This window comes from Python bivittatus, unplaced genomic scaffold (assembly GCF_059951505.1).
Source record: "Python bivittatus isolate LINGU-HERP-01145 unplaced genomic scaffold, Pbiv_v1 ctg000980_np1212, whole genome shotgun sequence".
Classification (NCBI taxonomy): domain Eukaryota; kingdom Metazoa; phylum Chordata; class Lepidosauria; order Squamata; family Pythonidae; genus Python; species Python bivittatus.
Genome location: NW_028277125.1, coordinates 257,574 through 276,819, shown reverse-complemented (window position 1 = coordinate 276,819; position 19,246 = coordinate 257,574). Strand labels below are relative to the sequence as shown.

Genomic DNA, 19,246 nt, shown 5'->3' with positions numbered 1-19,246 from the left:
TGCGGGAATCCAGGAAACCAACTCAGATGGGAGTGGGGTGGGCAGGCACCCAGTTTGTGTTTGCAAACCTTCAGCAGCTCTTCTAGCCAGACTGTCAGGGAATTCTAGGCTGCTCACCCGCTGTTCCTTGACCGGCTCTCAGTTTCAAAGGGGGCAGGTCCACCCTTGTTTCACCCAAGACTGCTATCATCTCTCCCCTTTAAGCTGTGCAGTAACTCCATGGCTTTAACTGCTCCGCGTAAGGAGCCTGGAAACCGAGCCGTATCATCCCAGCCGCGCCCCTCTGGGCCTGCTCCAGCTTCTGTGCCTTTCCGAGTGCAATGCCCAGAACTCCAGGTGTGGCTTGGCCAGCACAGAGCACCGTGGAAGTATTTTCTCCCATCACCTGGATGCAGTTCACCTGCTAATGCAGCCCCTTCCCAGTTGAACATCCTCCTTTGAATTTGTCCCAGTGCTGAGGCCGGTCAGTCTAACCAATCTTCTTAGTTGGTGTCATTTGCAGACCTGATAAAAGCATCCTTTCTGTTCCATTTCTGACAGTGTTGAGAAACACTGAGCTGAAGAGGGAGCCTAGTGATACAGACCTCCAAGATAGTGCAGAAGAACTGATTGTGATTGATCACTCACATGCAAAGAGACAGCACTTACTAGCCCACATTTAGAGAGAGAGAGAGAGAGAGAGAGAAAGTTATTTTTTCAAACTCCAAGAAGCCAGAAATCTGCCCATAGAAAAATACAAAGTTCTTTCTTTATAAGAATCGTTTCCCATTGCCCATTCTGATTCCATCCTAGGAAAATTCTCTCTACATAAAATAGTAAAACCAAATAGAATAGTGGATGGGAAGGAGATAATATATACTCAGTCTCCAGAATTAATACAAAGATCATCTGATAAAGAGGGTATAAAGTAGGTCAACTTTGCTTTATGAACTCTTTTTCCTCCTGCAATACTGTTGTCACTGAATTAAACCTGCCTTGCTTTTTTCATGTTATTCTCTTTCCAGAAATGAAAAGCTGTACCAGAGTTCTCTAGCATTCAGACTTCTTAATCTGAACCCCTTTGAAAGGCTGTGTCAGTGGCTCTTTGAAACATCTTACTTAACTGATGTTATTAAGTTAAAAAATAGTCTTGGTTCATTTTGATGGGTGTATTTAGCTTATAGAGAAGATGACTGAGGGGAGAGCTGAAGGGTTGTCCTACAGAAGAAGGGACAGAGGAGTGGATTAAAGGTGCAAGAAAGGAGGTTCAGACTGAGGAGGAACTTCCTGACTATACAAGCTGGTAGCCAGTGGAACAGGCTGCCACATGACTTGATGGGTGTCCCTTCGCTGGAGGCCTCTGACAGAGTCATCTGTCAGAGATGCTGTGGCGGATCCTGCACTGAGGTCCTTTCCAACTGTGATTCTGTGAAAAAGGGACACCGATCTCTGGCTACAGTTCTGAGACTCTAGTAGTGCCGGCCTATGGATCTTGCCTGGCAGTAGTTTCCACAGCGTGGACTTACACCTTAATAAGATTGGATTGGCTCAAGTGCTATCAAGTAAATGTATGCAAGCAGACCTTCCATTCAGACTGTTTATCCAGTTAGTGTACGTGGCATTCTGTGCTGAGCATTGCTTACGCCAGTGCCTGACGATTGAGTGAATGTCGTGATTGTTCTGCTGTGCAAGGGAAAGGAAGCAAGTGTGAATGCCAGAACTACAGTGGATTGTGCCTGGGAAAGTGGTGTTTGGCAAAGTTCTGATTGAAGGGATGCGAGAAGTGACACTCAGCATAGTTTAATTCTGTGCTGGGGAAGAAGTACGCATTACAAATTTTTATCTTCAGCAGGTCATGGAGAAGTGGCTTTATGTTTCATCTGTTTATGCCTCTAGGATCCGGTGAATAGATCAACAGACAAACAAGTTGAAAACTCTTATCGATGCAGGACAAGATGTTTATTGTACACTTTTTGATTTAGAGAAACAGTATGGTAAAGCAAATAGGTTTAAGTGTGGCATGTTTTTCATGAATATGGAGTTGAGAGTTGATTGCTGAACGTGGTAGGAATAGAAAGCGGTGGAAAGTAAAATAGCGTTCTTAACAAATGATTCAGCATTGAGCAGGGAGCAAGGCAAGGTGGGCGATGTCCCCTTGGTTCCTGAAAAGGGCCCTGAAAAAGAAAGAGGTGAGAAATGTAAAGAACGAAGGACAAGGGTTTGTGAACGGGCTTGGTGGAAGCAACGTGAATGACTTGTAAGGATGGAGATGCACGGGATGGACAGAGAGTGGCATTGGTGGAAATGAATTTTTAGCTCTGTCTTCTTTTTCTGATCATATGCTTGCAGTTTCTTTGGCTCACTGTTTCTTACTCCTTTTCTGCAGTCTACATAATGCTGCTTACCCAGAAAGAGAATAGTGTGATGGGCACGCATGTATGTACATAAAATGATATGCACGCATGTTAGTTACTTAAATAGATAAGGCATAATAAGTTGCAAAACCTAAGAGCCATATTAATCAAACTCAGCATATTATATGTATGCATCTGCTAGGTTTTCTAACTTGACCTGGTTAAATGTATTGTGTGAACACAACTACTTGGGGAGTGGGGCAGTTAAGTGGAGGCTTGTATTCAGAATGACAGTACTCGTCATAAAATTGCTGAAACACCCTGCAAGGTTGCAGGCATGGAAGGCTTTGCTGTTTCCCAGGTGCCAAACAGAAGTTTTTGCAACTGAGCCCAGGGGTTTGTGGAATGTGGCAGTGCCTGGAGCTTCAGAAGGAGCAGGAACAGCTGTCATCCTTTGCAGCTAGTAGGGCCAAAAGTAGGGCTGGCTGTGATTGGCAGGAATTTTAATTTGACTCATCTGGAGGGCAGCCAAGTGGGGAATATCCATACGCTCCAGAACCATATTTACCCCTATGTGCTGGGGAGACCTTACTCTGCCTCCTCCCTTCACTCTTAGTCCATGTTTTATAGATGAGGCTGCCTAGAAAAGTTTAGTGAGTGAAGCTTGGTTCTCTTCAGCAGCCCCAAGGAAATCAAGTGCCTGGAAAAGTTTGTCCCATATTGTTAACTCTGCCAACATGCAGAATCCTGAAATAGAATTGCTTGGCAAGCACGAAGAACTGAACAATATTGTTGATGTCTTTCCTGGTCCCTGGAGGCTGTGGGGGTCTGGATGGGGGACAACAGGCTCTGGCTGGACCCTAGCAAGACTGATTGGCTCTGGGATTTTGGGCCTTCTGGATCTGGGACTTTGCAGTCTTCGGTATTGTCCCAGACAGACCCAGTGCACAATCTGTGGGTCCTTGTAGACCCACGACTCCTGCTTGAGGAGCAGATAGCAGTCGTGGCTAGGAGGGCCTTTGTACAGCTTCATGTTGTGAGCCATTTGCGTCCTTTCCTGAGGCTCTACTCACAGTTACTCATGTGACTCAGTTACCTGGTCACCTCCAGAGTGGATTATTGTAACACACTCTACATGGGGTTACCCTTGAAGAGTATCCAGAAGCTTCAACTGGTGCAGAGTGCAGTTGCTTGGACAGGATGGTACACGTTACACCTCTGTTCTGCGAGATGCATTGGCTACCGGTCTGCTTCTGGGTGCAATTCAAGGTGCTGGTTTTGACCTTTAAAGCCCTGAATGGCATGGGAGCAGGGTATTTGAGGGCCCACTCTTCCTGATGACATCTATCCATCCCGTCAGATCCAGCAGGAGAGACATGCCGCGGGTCCCATCAGCTAGGGAGTTTCATTGGGCGGGGCCTAGGAGAAAAGCCTTTTCTGCCATAGCCCCCACCCTGTGGAACATCATTCCCCCTGAGGTAAGGTTAGCCCCATTCCTGCTAGCCTTCCAGAAAGCCTGTAAGAGGTGGTTCTTCCAACAGCTTCAGGATCCCGTGAGGAGCCTGCGAGATGGCTGCATTGTGCTGAGATGGTTGTTATTCTCCCGCAATCTTGTTTTTTATTTACGTTTTTAATCGTTATATATTGTTTTTAACTGTTCATTGGTTGTATGCCACCCAGAGTCATGTTTAGTGAGATGGACGGCTATATAACATCTAGGAGAATGTATATGTATATTTGTCATTCTTAAAACCTTTTTACCATACTCAGAGCCATTTCCAATTATAAATAGCAGAAAAATCCCTGCTGTCAAGCTTTCCATCTAAAGGATATAATAAAGGAAGAAAAGACAGCCAAAAGAGAACATTTGGGCACTTATTCTTAATGTCTCAGAATGGCTAGCTGTATTGTTTATTTCAATATTTCATTTGGGAGACTTGTTTCTCCATTTCTTCTTCCCAAGCCTGGGAATTATGTTAGGCAGGAAGTGAATGGCTGGCACAGGGTCATTACTTACTTTGCAGGCAACTGAGACCAACTACATGCCCCAGAGCCAAGAAGACCGACAGGCCTCCTTGGCCATCCAGCTGGTGATCTGCTTGAGTTAGGTTTGGTAGAAGGCACCTGGTTTCGCTTGAATCTACAGCTAGCTGAAAACAGTGGAAGTGAATCATTGCCATATACAGTGGTACCTCGGGATACAAACTTAATCCGTTCCGTGACTCTGGGCGTATCCCGAGTTGGTCGTAACCCGACGCAAATTTCCCCATAGGGTTCAGTGTAAATCCGGTTAATCCGTTCTGCCCTCCGAATTTGGTCGCACCCCGAAGCAAATTTTCCCATAAGGTTCAATGTAATTACTGTTAATCCGTTCTGGCGTCCGTGGACCACGCGTCAGGGGCGGGAAAACGCCCGGGCGCTGCACAGTGCGGCGGGAAAACAGCCAGCGGCACGGCGGGAAAACGCCCGGGCGCCGTGCGGTGGGGCAGGAAAATGGCCGCGGACCATGTGTCAGGGGCGGAAAAATGGCCGCGGGCCACGTGTCAGGGCGGAAAAATGACCGTACCCCGAGGCGGAGTTCGCACATCGAGGTAAATTTTTGCAGCCAGAGCTGGTCGTAACCCGAAAAGTTTGTTAGTAGAGGCGTTCGTATCCCGAGGTACCACTGTATTTCAAGAAATGTCACACAGTGAAATGAGACAATAGAAGTCTTTTAATTATCTTAAAAGTTATTTTGTCCATACCTTTTGATACAGGAAGCCCATTGCTATAAGAATTAGGTAGGTGGCCATCCAGCTTTGCTTATAAATTAACCCATAAATATGTGTCAGCTCCTGAAGTCATTCAGAAATGTGCTGCAATTTCATACCATCCTCAAGTTCTTCCTAGGGGTTTGTTGAAGTCTCTCTGTAATTTGAATAGTTACTGTAGAGCAGCAGAAAGCAGTTTTACCCCCACTGCTCTGGTAGCACTCCCATTGCTTAACCACGTTTCCTCCAAGTTCTTCAGCCATTCCTCACAGGGCTCAACTTTGCTGGCTGCAACCAGGCATTATGGCTGTCTTTTGTTCCTTGTCCTCTCTCTTCTCCTTTGATGGAGGGGAGGTAACAGTGAAAGGAGACAGACAGTTTTGGCACAGCAGAATGACTTTTGAAGGAAGGGATAAGTGCAGTCCTAGGTAAATTCAGATACAGGTCAGTCCAGCTGGACAATAGAGAGTCTTCACCTAAGGCTTAGGACTTGGCTGCACACACAGCAAGAAAGTCAGACATTCTTCCTCCAAAACTGATGTGGAAGGATGTAGTGTTGTTGTCTGTCGTGTTCCCCAGAGTGATGGTTTGCACCATATTCATTCAGTCTTCAGTTAGAGCATATAGATCTGTGCCTGGAAGATCTGTAGCTCCCTGAATCTCAGTTGGAAATATTTCCTCTCCCCGTGCAGGGTGAATGACTGCATTTTACGTGTGAACGAGGTAGATGTCCGTGATGTGACCCATAGCAAAGCTGTGGAAGCCTTGAAGGAAGCAGGCTCCATGGTCCGTCTGTATGTTAAGAGAAGAAGGCAGACGACGGAGAGGATTGTGGACATAAAACTGGTGAAGGGGCCCAAAGGTTTGTGAGCAGCTCTGGGTGATGCCATGGTAAAGAGAGCATTTTGCATGGTTCCCCTCTTCCCTGCCCTGCAAAAAAATCCCTTTCCTGGATGGGGAAGGACATTCTGCTCAGGACAGGAGTCCATATTGAGTCCCAACAGGCGTTGCCAGGCCTCTGCTTGAGCATGACCTGTTGCGGATGCAGCTGAATGAGACACAGCTGCTGCTTTGGATTTGGGAGCCGCTCTCTGTTTGGGTTTTGAAAACCCCTAAACTGATTCTCCCCTCACTGTTTCCTCCTGGCCCAGGCAGGGTTCCAGGCTCCCTGTTCCATGTCCTGATTCACTGCAAAATGTACCCCAGTCTGAAAGTTGAACAACATTTGTAGAATAATGCTGACTGTCTTTGCTTTCTTGAAGCAGGTCTTGGGTTCAGCATAGCTGGGGGTGTTGGAAATCAGCACATTCCCGGAGACAACAGTATCTATGTCACCAAAATTATTGAAGGTGGTGCTGCACATAAGGATGGCAGACTCCAGATTGGAGACAAGTTGATGGCTGTGAGTTTAAATTTATGTTGGCTTTTTATTCGCTTTTCCATGCTGCATTTGGGCAGTTATGTTCTCCTTTAGTGTTACTAGGACACTCTGTGGCACATCTTACACATCAAAATAGTATTTTGGAATCCTGCTGCTATAAAGACTGAGTTGAAGGTATGGAGATGAGTTGGTCTTCAGTTTCTCTCAGAGAAGGCTGGGACACCATGCAGCGTAACTTGCGTTCCTAGAGCAGGGAGAAACCTAGAGTAAGAACATGTTTTACAGCAAAGAAGATCTGCTTTAAATATTGCATATCTCATTGGAAGTCAATATTGAAACTGGGCCATCCTAATTATATTTGCTGAATAAGTGTGTAATTCACAAGGTTGGTCACAGATATTTAGAATTCCTGAAGCTTTGACTTCTGAACTGCTTAAATATGTGGAGCTAGATAAAACACACTCTTGTGCATTTGCTTTTGCCCTTGCCTTGCCACTCAGAAATAAATGTTCTGTCATGGCACTTGCCCTTTAGAATGTCATCCCCATGGGGATTAGATTGGCCCCCACCCCGATGGCCTTTCGCAAGCCCTGAAGACGTGGCTGTGTTCCTGGGTATGCGGGTTGGAGTGTCAGTGCCTGAGAAGTGGTTATGTTGATGATGGGTGCTTATGTCAGGTGCCGGACATGTATTTATTTTTTATTGTTATGCTGTTCTTGTTAGCCACCCAGAGTCACTATGATGAAATAGGTGGCCATGTAAATGGAATAAAATAAATACGTGGCCATTGTTTTAACAAATTTGCCTTCTTTCAGAAAATTCTGTGAAGAAAATGACTTTAAAATCCTATCAAGGCAGCTTCAAAAAGAGTAAAAGCACTATTAGCATAAAGTTCAAAACGAAGTGCCAACCACAGGACCAGTGCCTGCCAAATGCCAAAGCATTTCAAATCTGGCAACCTAGAGTATCTTACAATGTGGCTGTCTTGCCCTTGGAGAATGGTATTCTGCACCCGTTAACATTTATAGATTGTCATAAAAGGCTGTTCTCTATCGTTTACATGGCCGATTCTAATTAGATGCAGATGAGTTTAAAGAGAAGGTCTACCTTCTCAGGACAAGGCCAGTTCGAATATCAAGTGGAGCTGGTCAAAAGCACTCCCAGCCACTCCCAGATCTTCTCCGGTTAATGCCAAATCTAGAACTCCAAAATTCCGTGTTTGAACATTCAAGGAGTGTAATTCCTCCTCCCACAACGAGTTTGTTTTCCTCCTCAGTTCTCTCAAGTGTTATGTTTTGCCTCACCTCCCTCACCTGTTCCTGAATCACCTCCTCCCAGTATTCAAGAACTTTGAGGATCCCCTGCCTGGCACATGCCGTTCTAGGTGAGGGGTAGAGCTAGGAATCACCAGCATATTGATGATGTTTCAGATCGGTTGTCTACATAATTTCCCCCAGTGGTTTCATAGGATTTTAGAGTTAGAAAGGGTTATTTAGGCCATCAGCCTAACCCCATGCTTTCATACAAGATTCTGTATTAAAGCATTCCTGACAATGACCATCCATTTGATTTCTGTTGTTCATATTAAGGCTTTGCTATTAGTTCTCTGATTATCTGTACTGTCCTTCTCATTACTGCTTAAAATTTGGTATCAGGAACTGTACTTGAAGCGGGTGCAATCGAAAAAAAATAAAATGGAATAATAGCCCTAACTCTAACTATAATTTCCTAAACCTGCATTTGCCTTTTTTGCAGTTTCATCCCACTACTGACTCATACTCAGTTTCCAGGCAACTGCTGTACCAGCAATTTTTTCGCAAGTATTGTTACCAAGGCTGCATCCTATATTTATGCATTTGATTTTATTTCCTGGGGAACTTTGCATATGTCTCTTACACCCACTTCTCTACACAAAAACTGTTGCTGGACCAGGATATAGCTCATCTTAGTCTAGCCCTTCCCCACCTTTCCTCCACAAGGGGTATTTGGAGGCCTCCTGGTCCCAGTTTGGAGGTAACATTGAGCCTTCAAAACCATAGCTCTTGACAGAGAGCCTCTTCCGTCCCCTTTTCAGGCCATCCAAGTTAGTGGCCATCACTGTGACTTTTGCATTGTATTTAAAGGTTTATTATACAGGTAGTCCTCACTTACCGACCACTTGTTCAACGACTGAAGTTACAGCGGTGCTGAAAAACTAACTTTATGGTCAGTTTACAACCATTTAGGACCTTTGCAGTATCCCTCAATCACATGATCGCCATTACAGTCAGTACACATCCTGACCTGTGTTTTTTTCTTTTTTTCTCCCCTTGCAGAATAGAGAGATTGGAGAGAAAGGGATTGCACAAGAGTACGCTTTTTGCTCTTCAAAAAGCAATGCGATCGCGCTGGCAGCCCAGGGCTGGAGGCTGCGGGCACGCTACACACGCAGCTTACAGTACTCTCTTGAAATCTCTTCCTCTCCAATTTCTCTGCTAACCCTAACCCTAATCAACTTTATATTCCTTTTACTTCTAACAGTCTTAATATTTAGTTCATTCAAATATTACTGTAGGATTTGATTTCTCTTCACTTCTTCTTTGTCCCATTGTGCAGATGTCTTCAAGGCTTTAACAAGCCTCTTTTATAAATCCAGTAGGAAAAAATTATCCAGGTCACTCTCTTAGTTTGTCATTTGTGTTTCCCTTTTAAATTTTAAAACTTCAGCCACTTTCTTTTGTAGAGCTAGTGAAACATCCTTTTCTAAATAATTCTCTTGGCCTGTCGGTTGTAAATCCACTTTCGATACCATCTCTATCTTGTCACATAAAATTTGTTCTACATTTGACATTATAACAATAACATCTTTCAGACATAGTCTGTCCATAGAAGTAGACATCATTACTGACATTGTTGATACTGTGGCTACTGTTTTCTGATTCTATTCTTTAAAAGACTCCTTCAGTATTTTTATTGTTATAATGTTTTGAATCATCTTACAGTCTGCATATCTTTACCTAAAATCTTTAGTTTCCTCTAGTATCCAGTTTTTGAAATCATGAAATTGCTTATCTGTGTTATGTCTTATAAAAACTAAAACAGGATCTATTTCCCTCGAGAGGCTTTTTGTACTTTATAATTAATTCCAAAATCTTACTGTAAAAGTTTCAATATTCCAAATTTATCTGGACCCTTAGTCCATTTATAACTTTTTAAGATCAAAATCAGATTTAGCTTTTTGCTGTTTATTTCTTTAAATTCTTAAGCTTATGATTAAAATTTTGTTTCATTCAGGATTGAAGGCAGACTCATCTGGCATTTTCAAACTTGTCATTCCGAAGGTCTCTAATAGCTTAGAAATAGTTAATGAGCAATTTCCAAAAGTGATTAGAAAGTTGTTGTTGTTGTTCAGTCATTAAGTCGTGTCCAACTCTTCATGACCCCATGAACCATATTGCGCCAGGCCTTCCTGTCCTTCACTGCCTCCCTGAATTTGCTCAGTTTCATGCTCATTGCTTCAGTGTGTAAGATTTGCCCCGTTCGACAAGAGAAACTCTTGTGACACGTATGGTTCACAAAAGAGGTTTACTCATGCGTAACATAACAGTTACAAACAAAGCCAGGACTGGCTTGGCACATTTACATTGCTCATTTATACTTCTCCCCTTTCCGCGTTTTTCCCTGCGATTGCGTTACCGCTGCGGATTATTAACCCCCCAATATTCCCCTTAAGTGTCCAGAATGGCACGTTCGGCCCGGGTCCCATTGTCCTTGATTGGTTGCCCCCTCCAGCGTGGGTTGGTTCCCTTGGGGTCCTCCAGTTACGTGCAAAACCCGAGGCTTCTGGATTGTGCGGTGATCTCGCTTCGCTGCCCGCGGCCCCACTCTTTGTTGGCTCGCGCCGCTTATCAGTGTAAACTCAAAGCTTCCGCTTTGCGGTTTTCCCGTTTGGCTAGGCGCAGGTGGCCCATTAATCAGCCACGCTGTCAGTTCCTCTTTTCCTTGGCTAGCAGCCGGTAGCGGAGTTAGCACGGTGCAGCGGCAAGCTTTCCTCGAAGCGCTGTGCCAGCCGAACCTGACACAGTGATGCTATCTAACCATCTCATCCTCTGCCGTCCTCTTCTCCTTTTGCCTTCAATCTTTCCCAGCATCAGGGTCTTTTCCAAAGAGTCCTCTCTCCGCATTAGGTGACCAAAGTATCTGAGCTTGAGCTTCATTATCAATCCTTCCAATGAGCAATCAGGGTTGATTTCCTTTAAGATTGACTGGTTTGACCTCCTAGTAGTTCAGGGGACTCTTAAGAGTCTTCTCCAGTTCAAAGGCATCAATTCTTCGGCGCTCAGCCTTCTTTATGGTCCAGCTCTCACAGCCATACATTACTACTGGAAAAACCATAGCTTTGACTATGCGAATCTTTGTCGGCAAGGTGACGTCTCTGCTTTTTAATATGCTATCTAGGTTTGCCATAGCTTTCCTCCCAAGGAGCAAGCGCCTTTTAATTTCATGGCTGCAGTCTCCGTCTGCGGTGATCTTGGAGCCCAAATAAATGAAGTCTGTTACTGCTTCCATTTCTACCCCTTCTATTTGCCAGGAACTGATGGGTCCAGATGCCATGATCTTAGTTTTTTTAATGTTGAGTTTCAAGCCAGCTTTTGCACTCTCCTCTTTCACCCTCATCAAGAGGCTCTTTACTTCTTCTTCACTTTCTGCCATTAGGGTGGTATCGTCTGCATATCTGAGGTTATTGATGATTCTCCCTACAATCTTAATTCCAGCTTGTGATTCTTCCAGCCCGGCATTTCTCATGATGTACTCTGCATATAGGTTAAATAAGCAGGGTGACAGTATATAGCCTTGTCGTACTCCTTTCCCTATTTTGAACCAATTGGTTGTTCCGTGACCGGTTCTAACTGTTGCTTCTTGGCCCGCATACAGATTTCTCAGGAGACAGGTACGGTGGTCTGGTACCCCCATCTTTTTAAGAATTTGCCACAGTTTGTTGTGATCCACACAGTCAAAGGCTTTTGCATAGTCAATGAAGCAGAAGTAGATGTTTTTCTGGAACTCTCGTGCTTTCTCCATGATCCAGCGAATGTTGGCAATTTGATCTCTAGTTCCTCTGCCTCTTCAAAACCCAGCTTGTACATCTCGGTTCACGTACTGCTGAAGCCTAGCTTGTATGATTTTGAGCATAACCTTGCTAGCATGTGAAATGAGTGCAGTTGTGCGATAGTTTGAGCATTCTTTGACATTGCCCTTCTTTGGAATTGGAACGTAAACTGACCTTTTCCAATCCCGTGGCCACTGTTACGTTTCCCAAACTTGCTGGCATATTGAGTGCAGCACTTTAACAGCATCATCTTTTAGTATTTTAAATAACTCAGCTGGAATACTGTCATCTCCACTAGCTTTGTTGTTAGTAATGCTTCCTAAGGCCCACATGACTTCGCTCTCTAGGATGTCCGGCTCAAGGTCAGTGACCACACCAGCATGGACATCAGGGACATTAAGATCTTTCTTGTATAGTTCTTCTGTGTATTCTTGCCACCTCTTCTTAATCTCTTCTGCTTCTGTTAGGTCCCTGCCTTTTTTGTCCTTTATCATGCCCATCTTTGCACTAAACGTTCCTTTGATATCTCCAACTTTCTTGAAGAGATCTCTAGTCTTCCCCATTCTATTGTTTTCCTCGATTTCTTTGCATTGTTCATTTAAGAAGGCCTTCTTATCTCTCCTTGCTATTCTCTGGAAATCTGCATTCAGTTGCTTATATCTTTCCCTTTCACCCTTGCTTCTCACATTCCTTCTTTCCACAGCTATTTGTAAAGCCTCATCAGACAGCCATTTTGCTTTCTTGCATTTCTTTTTCTTTGGGATGGTTTTAGTTGCTGCCTCCTGTACAATGTTACAGACCTCCGTCCACAGTTCTTCAGGCACTCTACCAAATCTAATCCTCTAAATCTATTCGTCACCTTCACTGTGTACTCACAAGGAATATGATCTAAGTCATACTTGAGTGGTCTAGTGGTTTTCCCTACGTGCAATTTAAGCCTAAATTTTGCAGTAAGAAGCTCATGATCTGAGCCACAGTCAGCTCCTGGTCTTGTTTTTGCTGTCTGTATAGAGCTTCTCCATCTTTGGCTGCAAAGTATATAATCAATCTGGTTTCGGTATTGACCATCTGGTGATGTCCATGTGTAGAGTCGTCTCTTGTGTTGTTGGAAAAGAGTGTTTGCTATGACTAGCTTGTTCTCTTGACAGAACTCTATTGGCCTTTGCCCTGCTTCATTTTGTACTTCAAGGCCAAACTTGCCTGTTATTCCGATTATTCCTTGACTTCCTACTGTAGCATTCAAATCCCCTATGATGAAAAGGACATCTTTTTTTGGTGCTAGTTCTAGAAGGTGTTGTAGGTCTTCATAGAACCGGTCAACTTCAGCTTCTTTGGTATCAGTGGTTGGGGCATAGACTTGGATTACTGTGATGTTGAATGGTTTGCCTTGGATACGCACTGAGATCATTCTGTCATTTTTGAGGTTGTACCCCATTACTGCCTTTCCCACACTCTTATTGACTATGAGTGCTACTTCATTTCTTCTAAGGGTTTCTTGCCCACAGCAGTAGATATAATGGTCACCTGAATTGAATTCGCCCATTCCCGTCCATTTCAATTCGCTGATTCCCAAGATGTCGATGTTCAATCTTGTCATCTCATGTTTGACCACATCCAGCTTGCCTTGGTTCATAGATCTTACATTCCAGGTACCTATACAATATTGTTCTTTACAGCATCGGACCTTCTTTTCGCTTCCAGATACATCCACAGCTGAGCGTCCTTTCGGCTTTGGCCCAGCTGCTTCACTCTTTCTGGAGCTACTTGGAATTGCCCTCCGCTCTTCCCCAGTAGCACATTGGAGACCTTCCGACCTGAGGGGCTCATCTTCCGGTGTCATATCTTTTAGCCTTTTGACATTGTCCATGGGGTTTTCTTGGCAAGGATACTGGAGTGGGTTGCCATTTCCTTCTCCAGTGGACCATATTTTGTCAGAACTCTCTGTCATGACTTGTCTGTCTTGGGTGGCCCTGCATGGTATAGCTCATGGCTTCACTGAGTTATGCAAGCCCCTTCACCACGACAAGGCAGTGATCCATGAAGGGGGATTAGAAAGTAAGGTTTGCTAACTTAGCATCCTTTAAAAGTTTCCGCCGCAGTTGGAAGCAAGATGGCTAATCCCATTGTCTCCTGGCACTTGAACCTATGGAAAAACCACTGTCTTGCTGTCTCCTCACAAGGAGCAGCCATCTGGACCACATGTGGGCAATCTCTGTCCTCTCCTTATCTGGAGAGGTTCCAAAGAACTGGTCTACTGACCATCTTCAGTTTGCCATACTTACCCCACAAGTCCAGTAGTTTTGTCTCTTTCCAGCTGGAAAGCACAGTCGTGGTCATGTGATTTCCCACTTAGCGACTGCTTCACTTAGCAGCAGTGTTGCCAATCCCAATTAGAGTTATTTAGCGAGGCCTACCTGTATGATGTTTGAAGAAGTTGTGTTCCTGTTGTCTGTTTTAAACCTCCTCCTTAGCTCTATTAGATGCCCCTGATCTTAATCCAGGTGAGCAAAGTGTGCAAGGACTGATGCTAAAGGCCTTTAATTAACCTATCTAAACACATCCTGAAAAATGCATGTTTTGAGTATGGTTTAGAGCCATTTGTGTGTCAAGTTATCATGCTTTGTGTGTCCGGCCCCAGCTCATCTAGTCTGGCAATCAGGATGTCATGGGGTCCTCTGTTGGAGGCTTTGCTGAGATCAGGGTGGTAGTTCAGCCTTTCAGTCACTTCCAGCTCTTTATGGCCTAAGGCACATTTCCAGGAATGTCCGACTGTAATGGCTCTTGGAGTTCTTCTAAGCTCACGCTGGTGTCATTAGTGCAGTGACCGGCCACTTAGTCTTCTGCCAACCTTTTTTTGGATTGTGTATAATTTTTCCAAGCACTGAGCCTTTTCTGGTGACTCTTGCCTTTCCACGATGTGTCTAAAATAGTTCTGCATTTAGCATCATTTTGCTTTATGAAGTTAAATAAATAAAGGTATATTATATCATGCCTACAGCTTTCTCACAGTCTGCTAAGAAAGTTTCACATGCTGGCAAAATAATGCTTAGGATCATTCAATGCCGATTGGAGCCCTACATGGAAAAAGAGACGCCACATGTTCAAACTGGCTTTAGAAAAGGCCGACGAACATGAGACATTGTTGCTGATGCATGTGGGTGATTGAGAAAGCCAAAAAATACCAGAAAGAAGTCAGTATGTGCTTCATTGATTATAGAAAGGCCTTTGATTGTGTCGATCACATCAAGCTGTGGAATATGCTCAGAAAAATGGAATCCCAGAGCCTCTCATTGTCCTCATGAGAAATTTACATACAGGTCAGGAAGCCACAGTACAAACAGGATATGGTGAAGCAGACTGGCTCCAGTTTGGCAAAGGAGTGCAACAAGGCTGTACGCTGTCCTCTTATTTATTCAACCTATAGGCCAAACGTGTATTAAGGGAAGTTGGATTGGAAGAAGATTAGCGTGGTTTTAAAACTGGAGGAAGAAATATCAATAATCTGCGCTATGCTGATGACACCACCCTGACTGCCAAAAATGCAAAGGATCTGCAAGCTCTAGTAATAAAAGTCAAGGAACACAGTGAAAAAATAGGACTAAAATTAAATATAAAGAAGACCAAGCTAATAACAACAGATATAACAACCAGCCTTAGAACTGACAGTGAAGATATTGAAGTGGTAAACAGCTTCTGCCTTTTAGGATCAGCCATAAACAGTAAAGGAAGAAGCAGCCAAGAAATACGCCACAGACGAGTACTCGGTAGAGCAGCCACGAAGGCCTTGGAGAAGATATCCAGATGCCAGGATGTGTCTGTACCTACAAAGATCAGAATCGTGCAAGCCATGGAATTCCCTGTGACCCTCTATGGAAGCCAAAGTTGGACTTTGAAGAAGCAGGATAGGAAGAGTATTGTCACTTTTGAACTTGGGTGTTGGAGAAGACTCCTGAAAATACCACAGACAGCCAAGAAGACCAACAAATGGATCCAACCCAGAGTTCTCCCTTGAGGCAGAAATGACTAGGCTTAAGTTGTCCTACTTCGGACACATTTTGGGAAGACCTAGTTCCCTGGGGAAGGCTCTGATGCTGGGAAAGATGGAGGAAAGGAAGGAGAAGAAGAGGATGAACACAGCAAGGTGGATGGACTCAGTTACGGTGGCAATGAGTGCACTGTTGGAAGACCTGAAGGACCAGGTTAGGAAGAGATCGTCATGGAGAAAATCTATCTAAGTGGTCACTAAGAGTCGATGTTGACTTAATGGCACATAATCAGTTGCTCAGGAAGCTACCCAATCAAAAAATAAGGCTAGTCTGAACAGTTCTTACCACTAGGAAATTCTTCTTCATGTCCAACCAAAATCTAATTTAAACTCGTTGTTGCTTACTCTGTCTTCTGGAACAGTTCTGCCCCCTCTTCTATATGGCAGCCTTTTAAACTATTGTGTTGTTGCAACTGATCACCTCCCCCTCAGCTCAGAGTCCTCTATTTCCCTGGCTCCTCTGGCTCAGGAAAAGACACACCACCTTTAAGGAGTGGCCCACAGGTTCAGCAAGCACAGACTTCTCCACTTTGGATTTGAATAGCTGTGCATTATTAATGCTTTACTCTAAAGAGTTTGCTATCCATATTTTTATATTTTTGTATGCTTTATTTTTTGACTCCTTCTCTGAGTCATTTATAAATATACTGAGCAGCACAGGGCCCAGAATAGAGGGCCACTGTCCACCATTCAACACTACCTTCCACCTTGATGTACACTTGTTGAGTATAATTTTTTGCAAGTTTTGAGAGTTTCTGACTCTCCCCAATTAGGATTCAGTCTGGCAGAAGATCAGAGATGAAAGTACCAGCTGAAATTTTAAAGTTTTATTAAAAGCTTGCCAATAGAGTCAGCTGGGGTCTCCCCTTAAGACAGAGAAGAGCCCCGGTCACACTCACAGAAGAAGATTTTATACATGTTTCTTACAAAGAGATACAGCAATTAACAAATGATTGGCTGAAATTGGCATAAGTTTTGGATCCTCCTCATTATTGGGGGAAACTTATCTTTCTGATGACCTATTGGTTATTAGTCATTGTTCAGGGCACCCCCTTTTGATCTTCTGAATTTTGTTGTTTTCTAGAATGCAGATCGGGGTCACTTTCTCCCACATCTTTATGGCCTCGACACTTTGGGAGACAGGATGTCTGCCTAAAGCCTTTCAACATAACAGAAATGAGGGAAATGTGTGAAGGTTCATGAACATCAGTTTCCTTGTTATCCTTTTGGTTTTCAAATGTAAGGAAAGATGAGAGAAACTGGGAGCCCTTTTTCAAAAGGTTTCATGATTGCCCAACAATTGTGGTAACAGTTTAATGCTAGCCTAGTCCGGTTCACATTTCCATCTTCATTGTGAGAATTATCAGTATCTATCAAGTATCAATATCTTACTGAATGGTTGTAGTTTGTTTGTTTGTTTGTTTGTTTGTTTATTTATTTATTTATTTATTAAATTTCTCACCCGCCCATCTCCCCACAGTGGGGGAACTCTGGGTGACTCACAGTTAGTTGCCAGGATTCCCACCCCTGATGATGGAAAGTATTCCCCAATCTTCTGGCACTCTTTCAGTTCTTCAGGATTTCTGAGAAATAATACATTAACTTTGGCCAGATTATCAGTATGTTTTTGCAATACGCTAGGATGCAGAGTGATTGATCACATTGGTGACATTTCAAGATGGCGCCGCGAATGGCAGCCTTGGTGAAACGCTCCTTGGTGGGTTTGGTGTTTTTCTCTGTATTCTGCAGCTCTTTGCAGATTACATATTCTAGAAATGAACTTTTAAATATCAGACAGCATTCTGTTTATACAACTCCTCCTGTTTTTCGTGGCTGTGGGAGTGCTATTGTGGACTTTCTGACTGCGGGGGCGGCGGCTTCCCTCGGCTTCGGCAGCAGCTTCGGCAGCAGCAGCTTCTGCAGCAGCAGCCTGGGAGCTAAGTGTAGATATGTGAGATACCGACGAAGGGGAAAGCGAGCTGGAATCTTGGTAAGACTGAGAAAGCAACGAACCAGAACTCCTCTTCCTTCAATATATTTAACAAACATACGCTCATTAGTCAACAAAATGGACGAACTATCCATCTTAAATCGGAATAATTCTGACTTCTTAAATGCTGCAGCCCTTTGTTTCACTGAAACATGGCTTAATCATCTGGTGGAGGATAGATCCTTACAACTTTCAGGGTTCCATCTCTATAGGGGAGATCGAGTTACAGCGTCATCGGGCAAACAAAAAGGAGGTGGAATCTGCTTTTATGTTAATACCCGTTGGTGTAGAGATGTTAGAATCTTACATAAATCTTGCGGTATGCACTTACTTTGGTTATTAACTGCAAACCGTACTATGCTCCACGGGAATTTTCTTCATTCATCTTGGTCGGAGTTTATATACCTCCTGCTTCTCTAAATAGTGCAATACAGACTTTAACAGATCAGATAGTCGGTATAGAACAGAAATATCCAGACTCTTTACTCATTGTTTTAGGAGACTTTAATGGTGCTGATCTTACTACCGAGTTGCCTAGATACATACAGCATGTTAGTTGTCCTACTAGGGGCAAGAATATATTGGATTATTGCTACACCACACTAAAAGGAGCCTACCGTTCTATATCGCGAGCAGCAATTGGCTCATCTGATCATTGTATGATTCATCTTATTCCCACCTATAGACAGAGACTTAAAACTGCAAAGCCTGTGATCAGAGCAGTGAAGTTATGGTCTGATGATGCTAAGTTAAACCTACAGGCCTGCTTGGAGTGTACAGATTGGAATGTTTTTGAAGCTGTCTCTGCAGATCTGGATGAGTATACTGATGCTGTGACTTCATACATTAGCTTTTGTGAGGGCATGTGTGTGCCCACTAAAAACATACTTATTTATAACAACAACAAACCGTGGTTCACAGCAAAGCTCAAACAGCTGCGTCGGGACAAGGAGGAGGCCCATAGGAGTGGGGACAGGATTAGATATAATCGGACTAGAAATGTACTCACGAGGGAGATTAAGGCGGCAAAGAGGAACTATTCAGCAAAGCTGAAAAGTCAGTTCTCAGCAAATGATCCTGCGACTGTGTGGAAGAGCCTGAAGAACATCATCGGCTACAACCACCCACCTCTCCTGATTGAAGAGAGTCATCAACTGGCAGACGATCTCAACAGGTTTTATTGCAGGTTTGAGAATGATCAATTGATATCTGCGGCTGCCAATTGTATCTCGGATACATCATCAGTACTCGATTTTTCTTTACCTCTCCCCAATCCCCCGGGTCCCTTACCTCTGGTGATCCTGGAAAAAGAAGTGCGAGGTTTGCTTCAAAAGCAAAAGATTGGAAAAGCTCCAGGTCCAGACGGTGTGACTGCCTCGTGTCTGAAAGTCTGTGCAGAACAACTGGCCCCCGTTTTCACGCATATTTTTAACAAATCACTGAAGATGGGCTATGTTCCTTCTTGTTTTAAGAGTTCTACAATCATCCCAGTTCCTAAGAAATCCCCCATTAGTGAGCTGACCGGTTGCATTGACATCTGTGGTCATGAAGGACCTTTGAGAGGCTCATGTTGGCTCACTTGAAAGCCATCACGGATCCCCTGTTAGATCCACTGCAGTTTGCCTATCGGGGGAACAGGTCAGTGGATGATGCTGTTA

General features: G+C 43.9%; 1 protein-coding gene across 11 annotated transcripts in view; it reads left to right on the top strand.

The window, feature by feature from the left end:
- The window catches only part of DLG1 (discs large MAGUK scaffold protein 1), a 159,851-nt gene that overhangs the window by 69,792 nt on the left and 70,813 nt on the right, over window positions 1–19,246 (top strand). For 6 of the 11 annotated variants that reach the window (XM_088132472.1, XM_088132468.1, XM_088132471.1 and 3 more), the window contains 2 exons: window positions 5,776–5,945; window positions 6,349–6,485. In XM_088132472.1, coding sequence (XP_087988598.1) covers window positions 5,776–5,945; window positions 6,349–6,485 — 307 coding nt within the window. Of the gene's footprint in view, window positions 1–5,775; window positions 5,946–6,345; window positions 6,486–19,246 lie in introns of all 11 variants that reach the window. The other 5 variants (XM_088132474.1, XM_088132467.1, XM_088132469.1 and 2 more) reach the window with 1 other exon arrangement.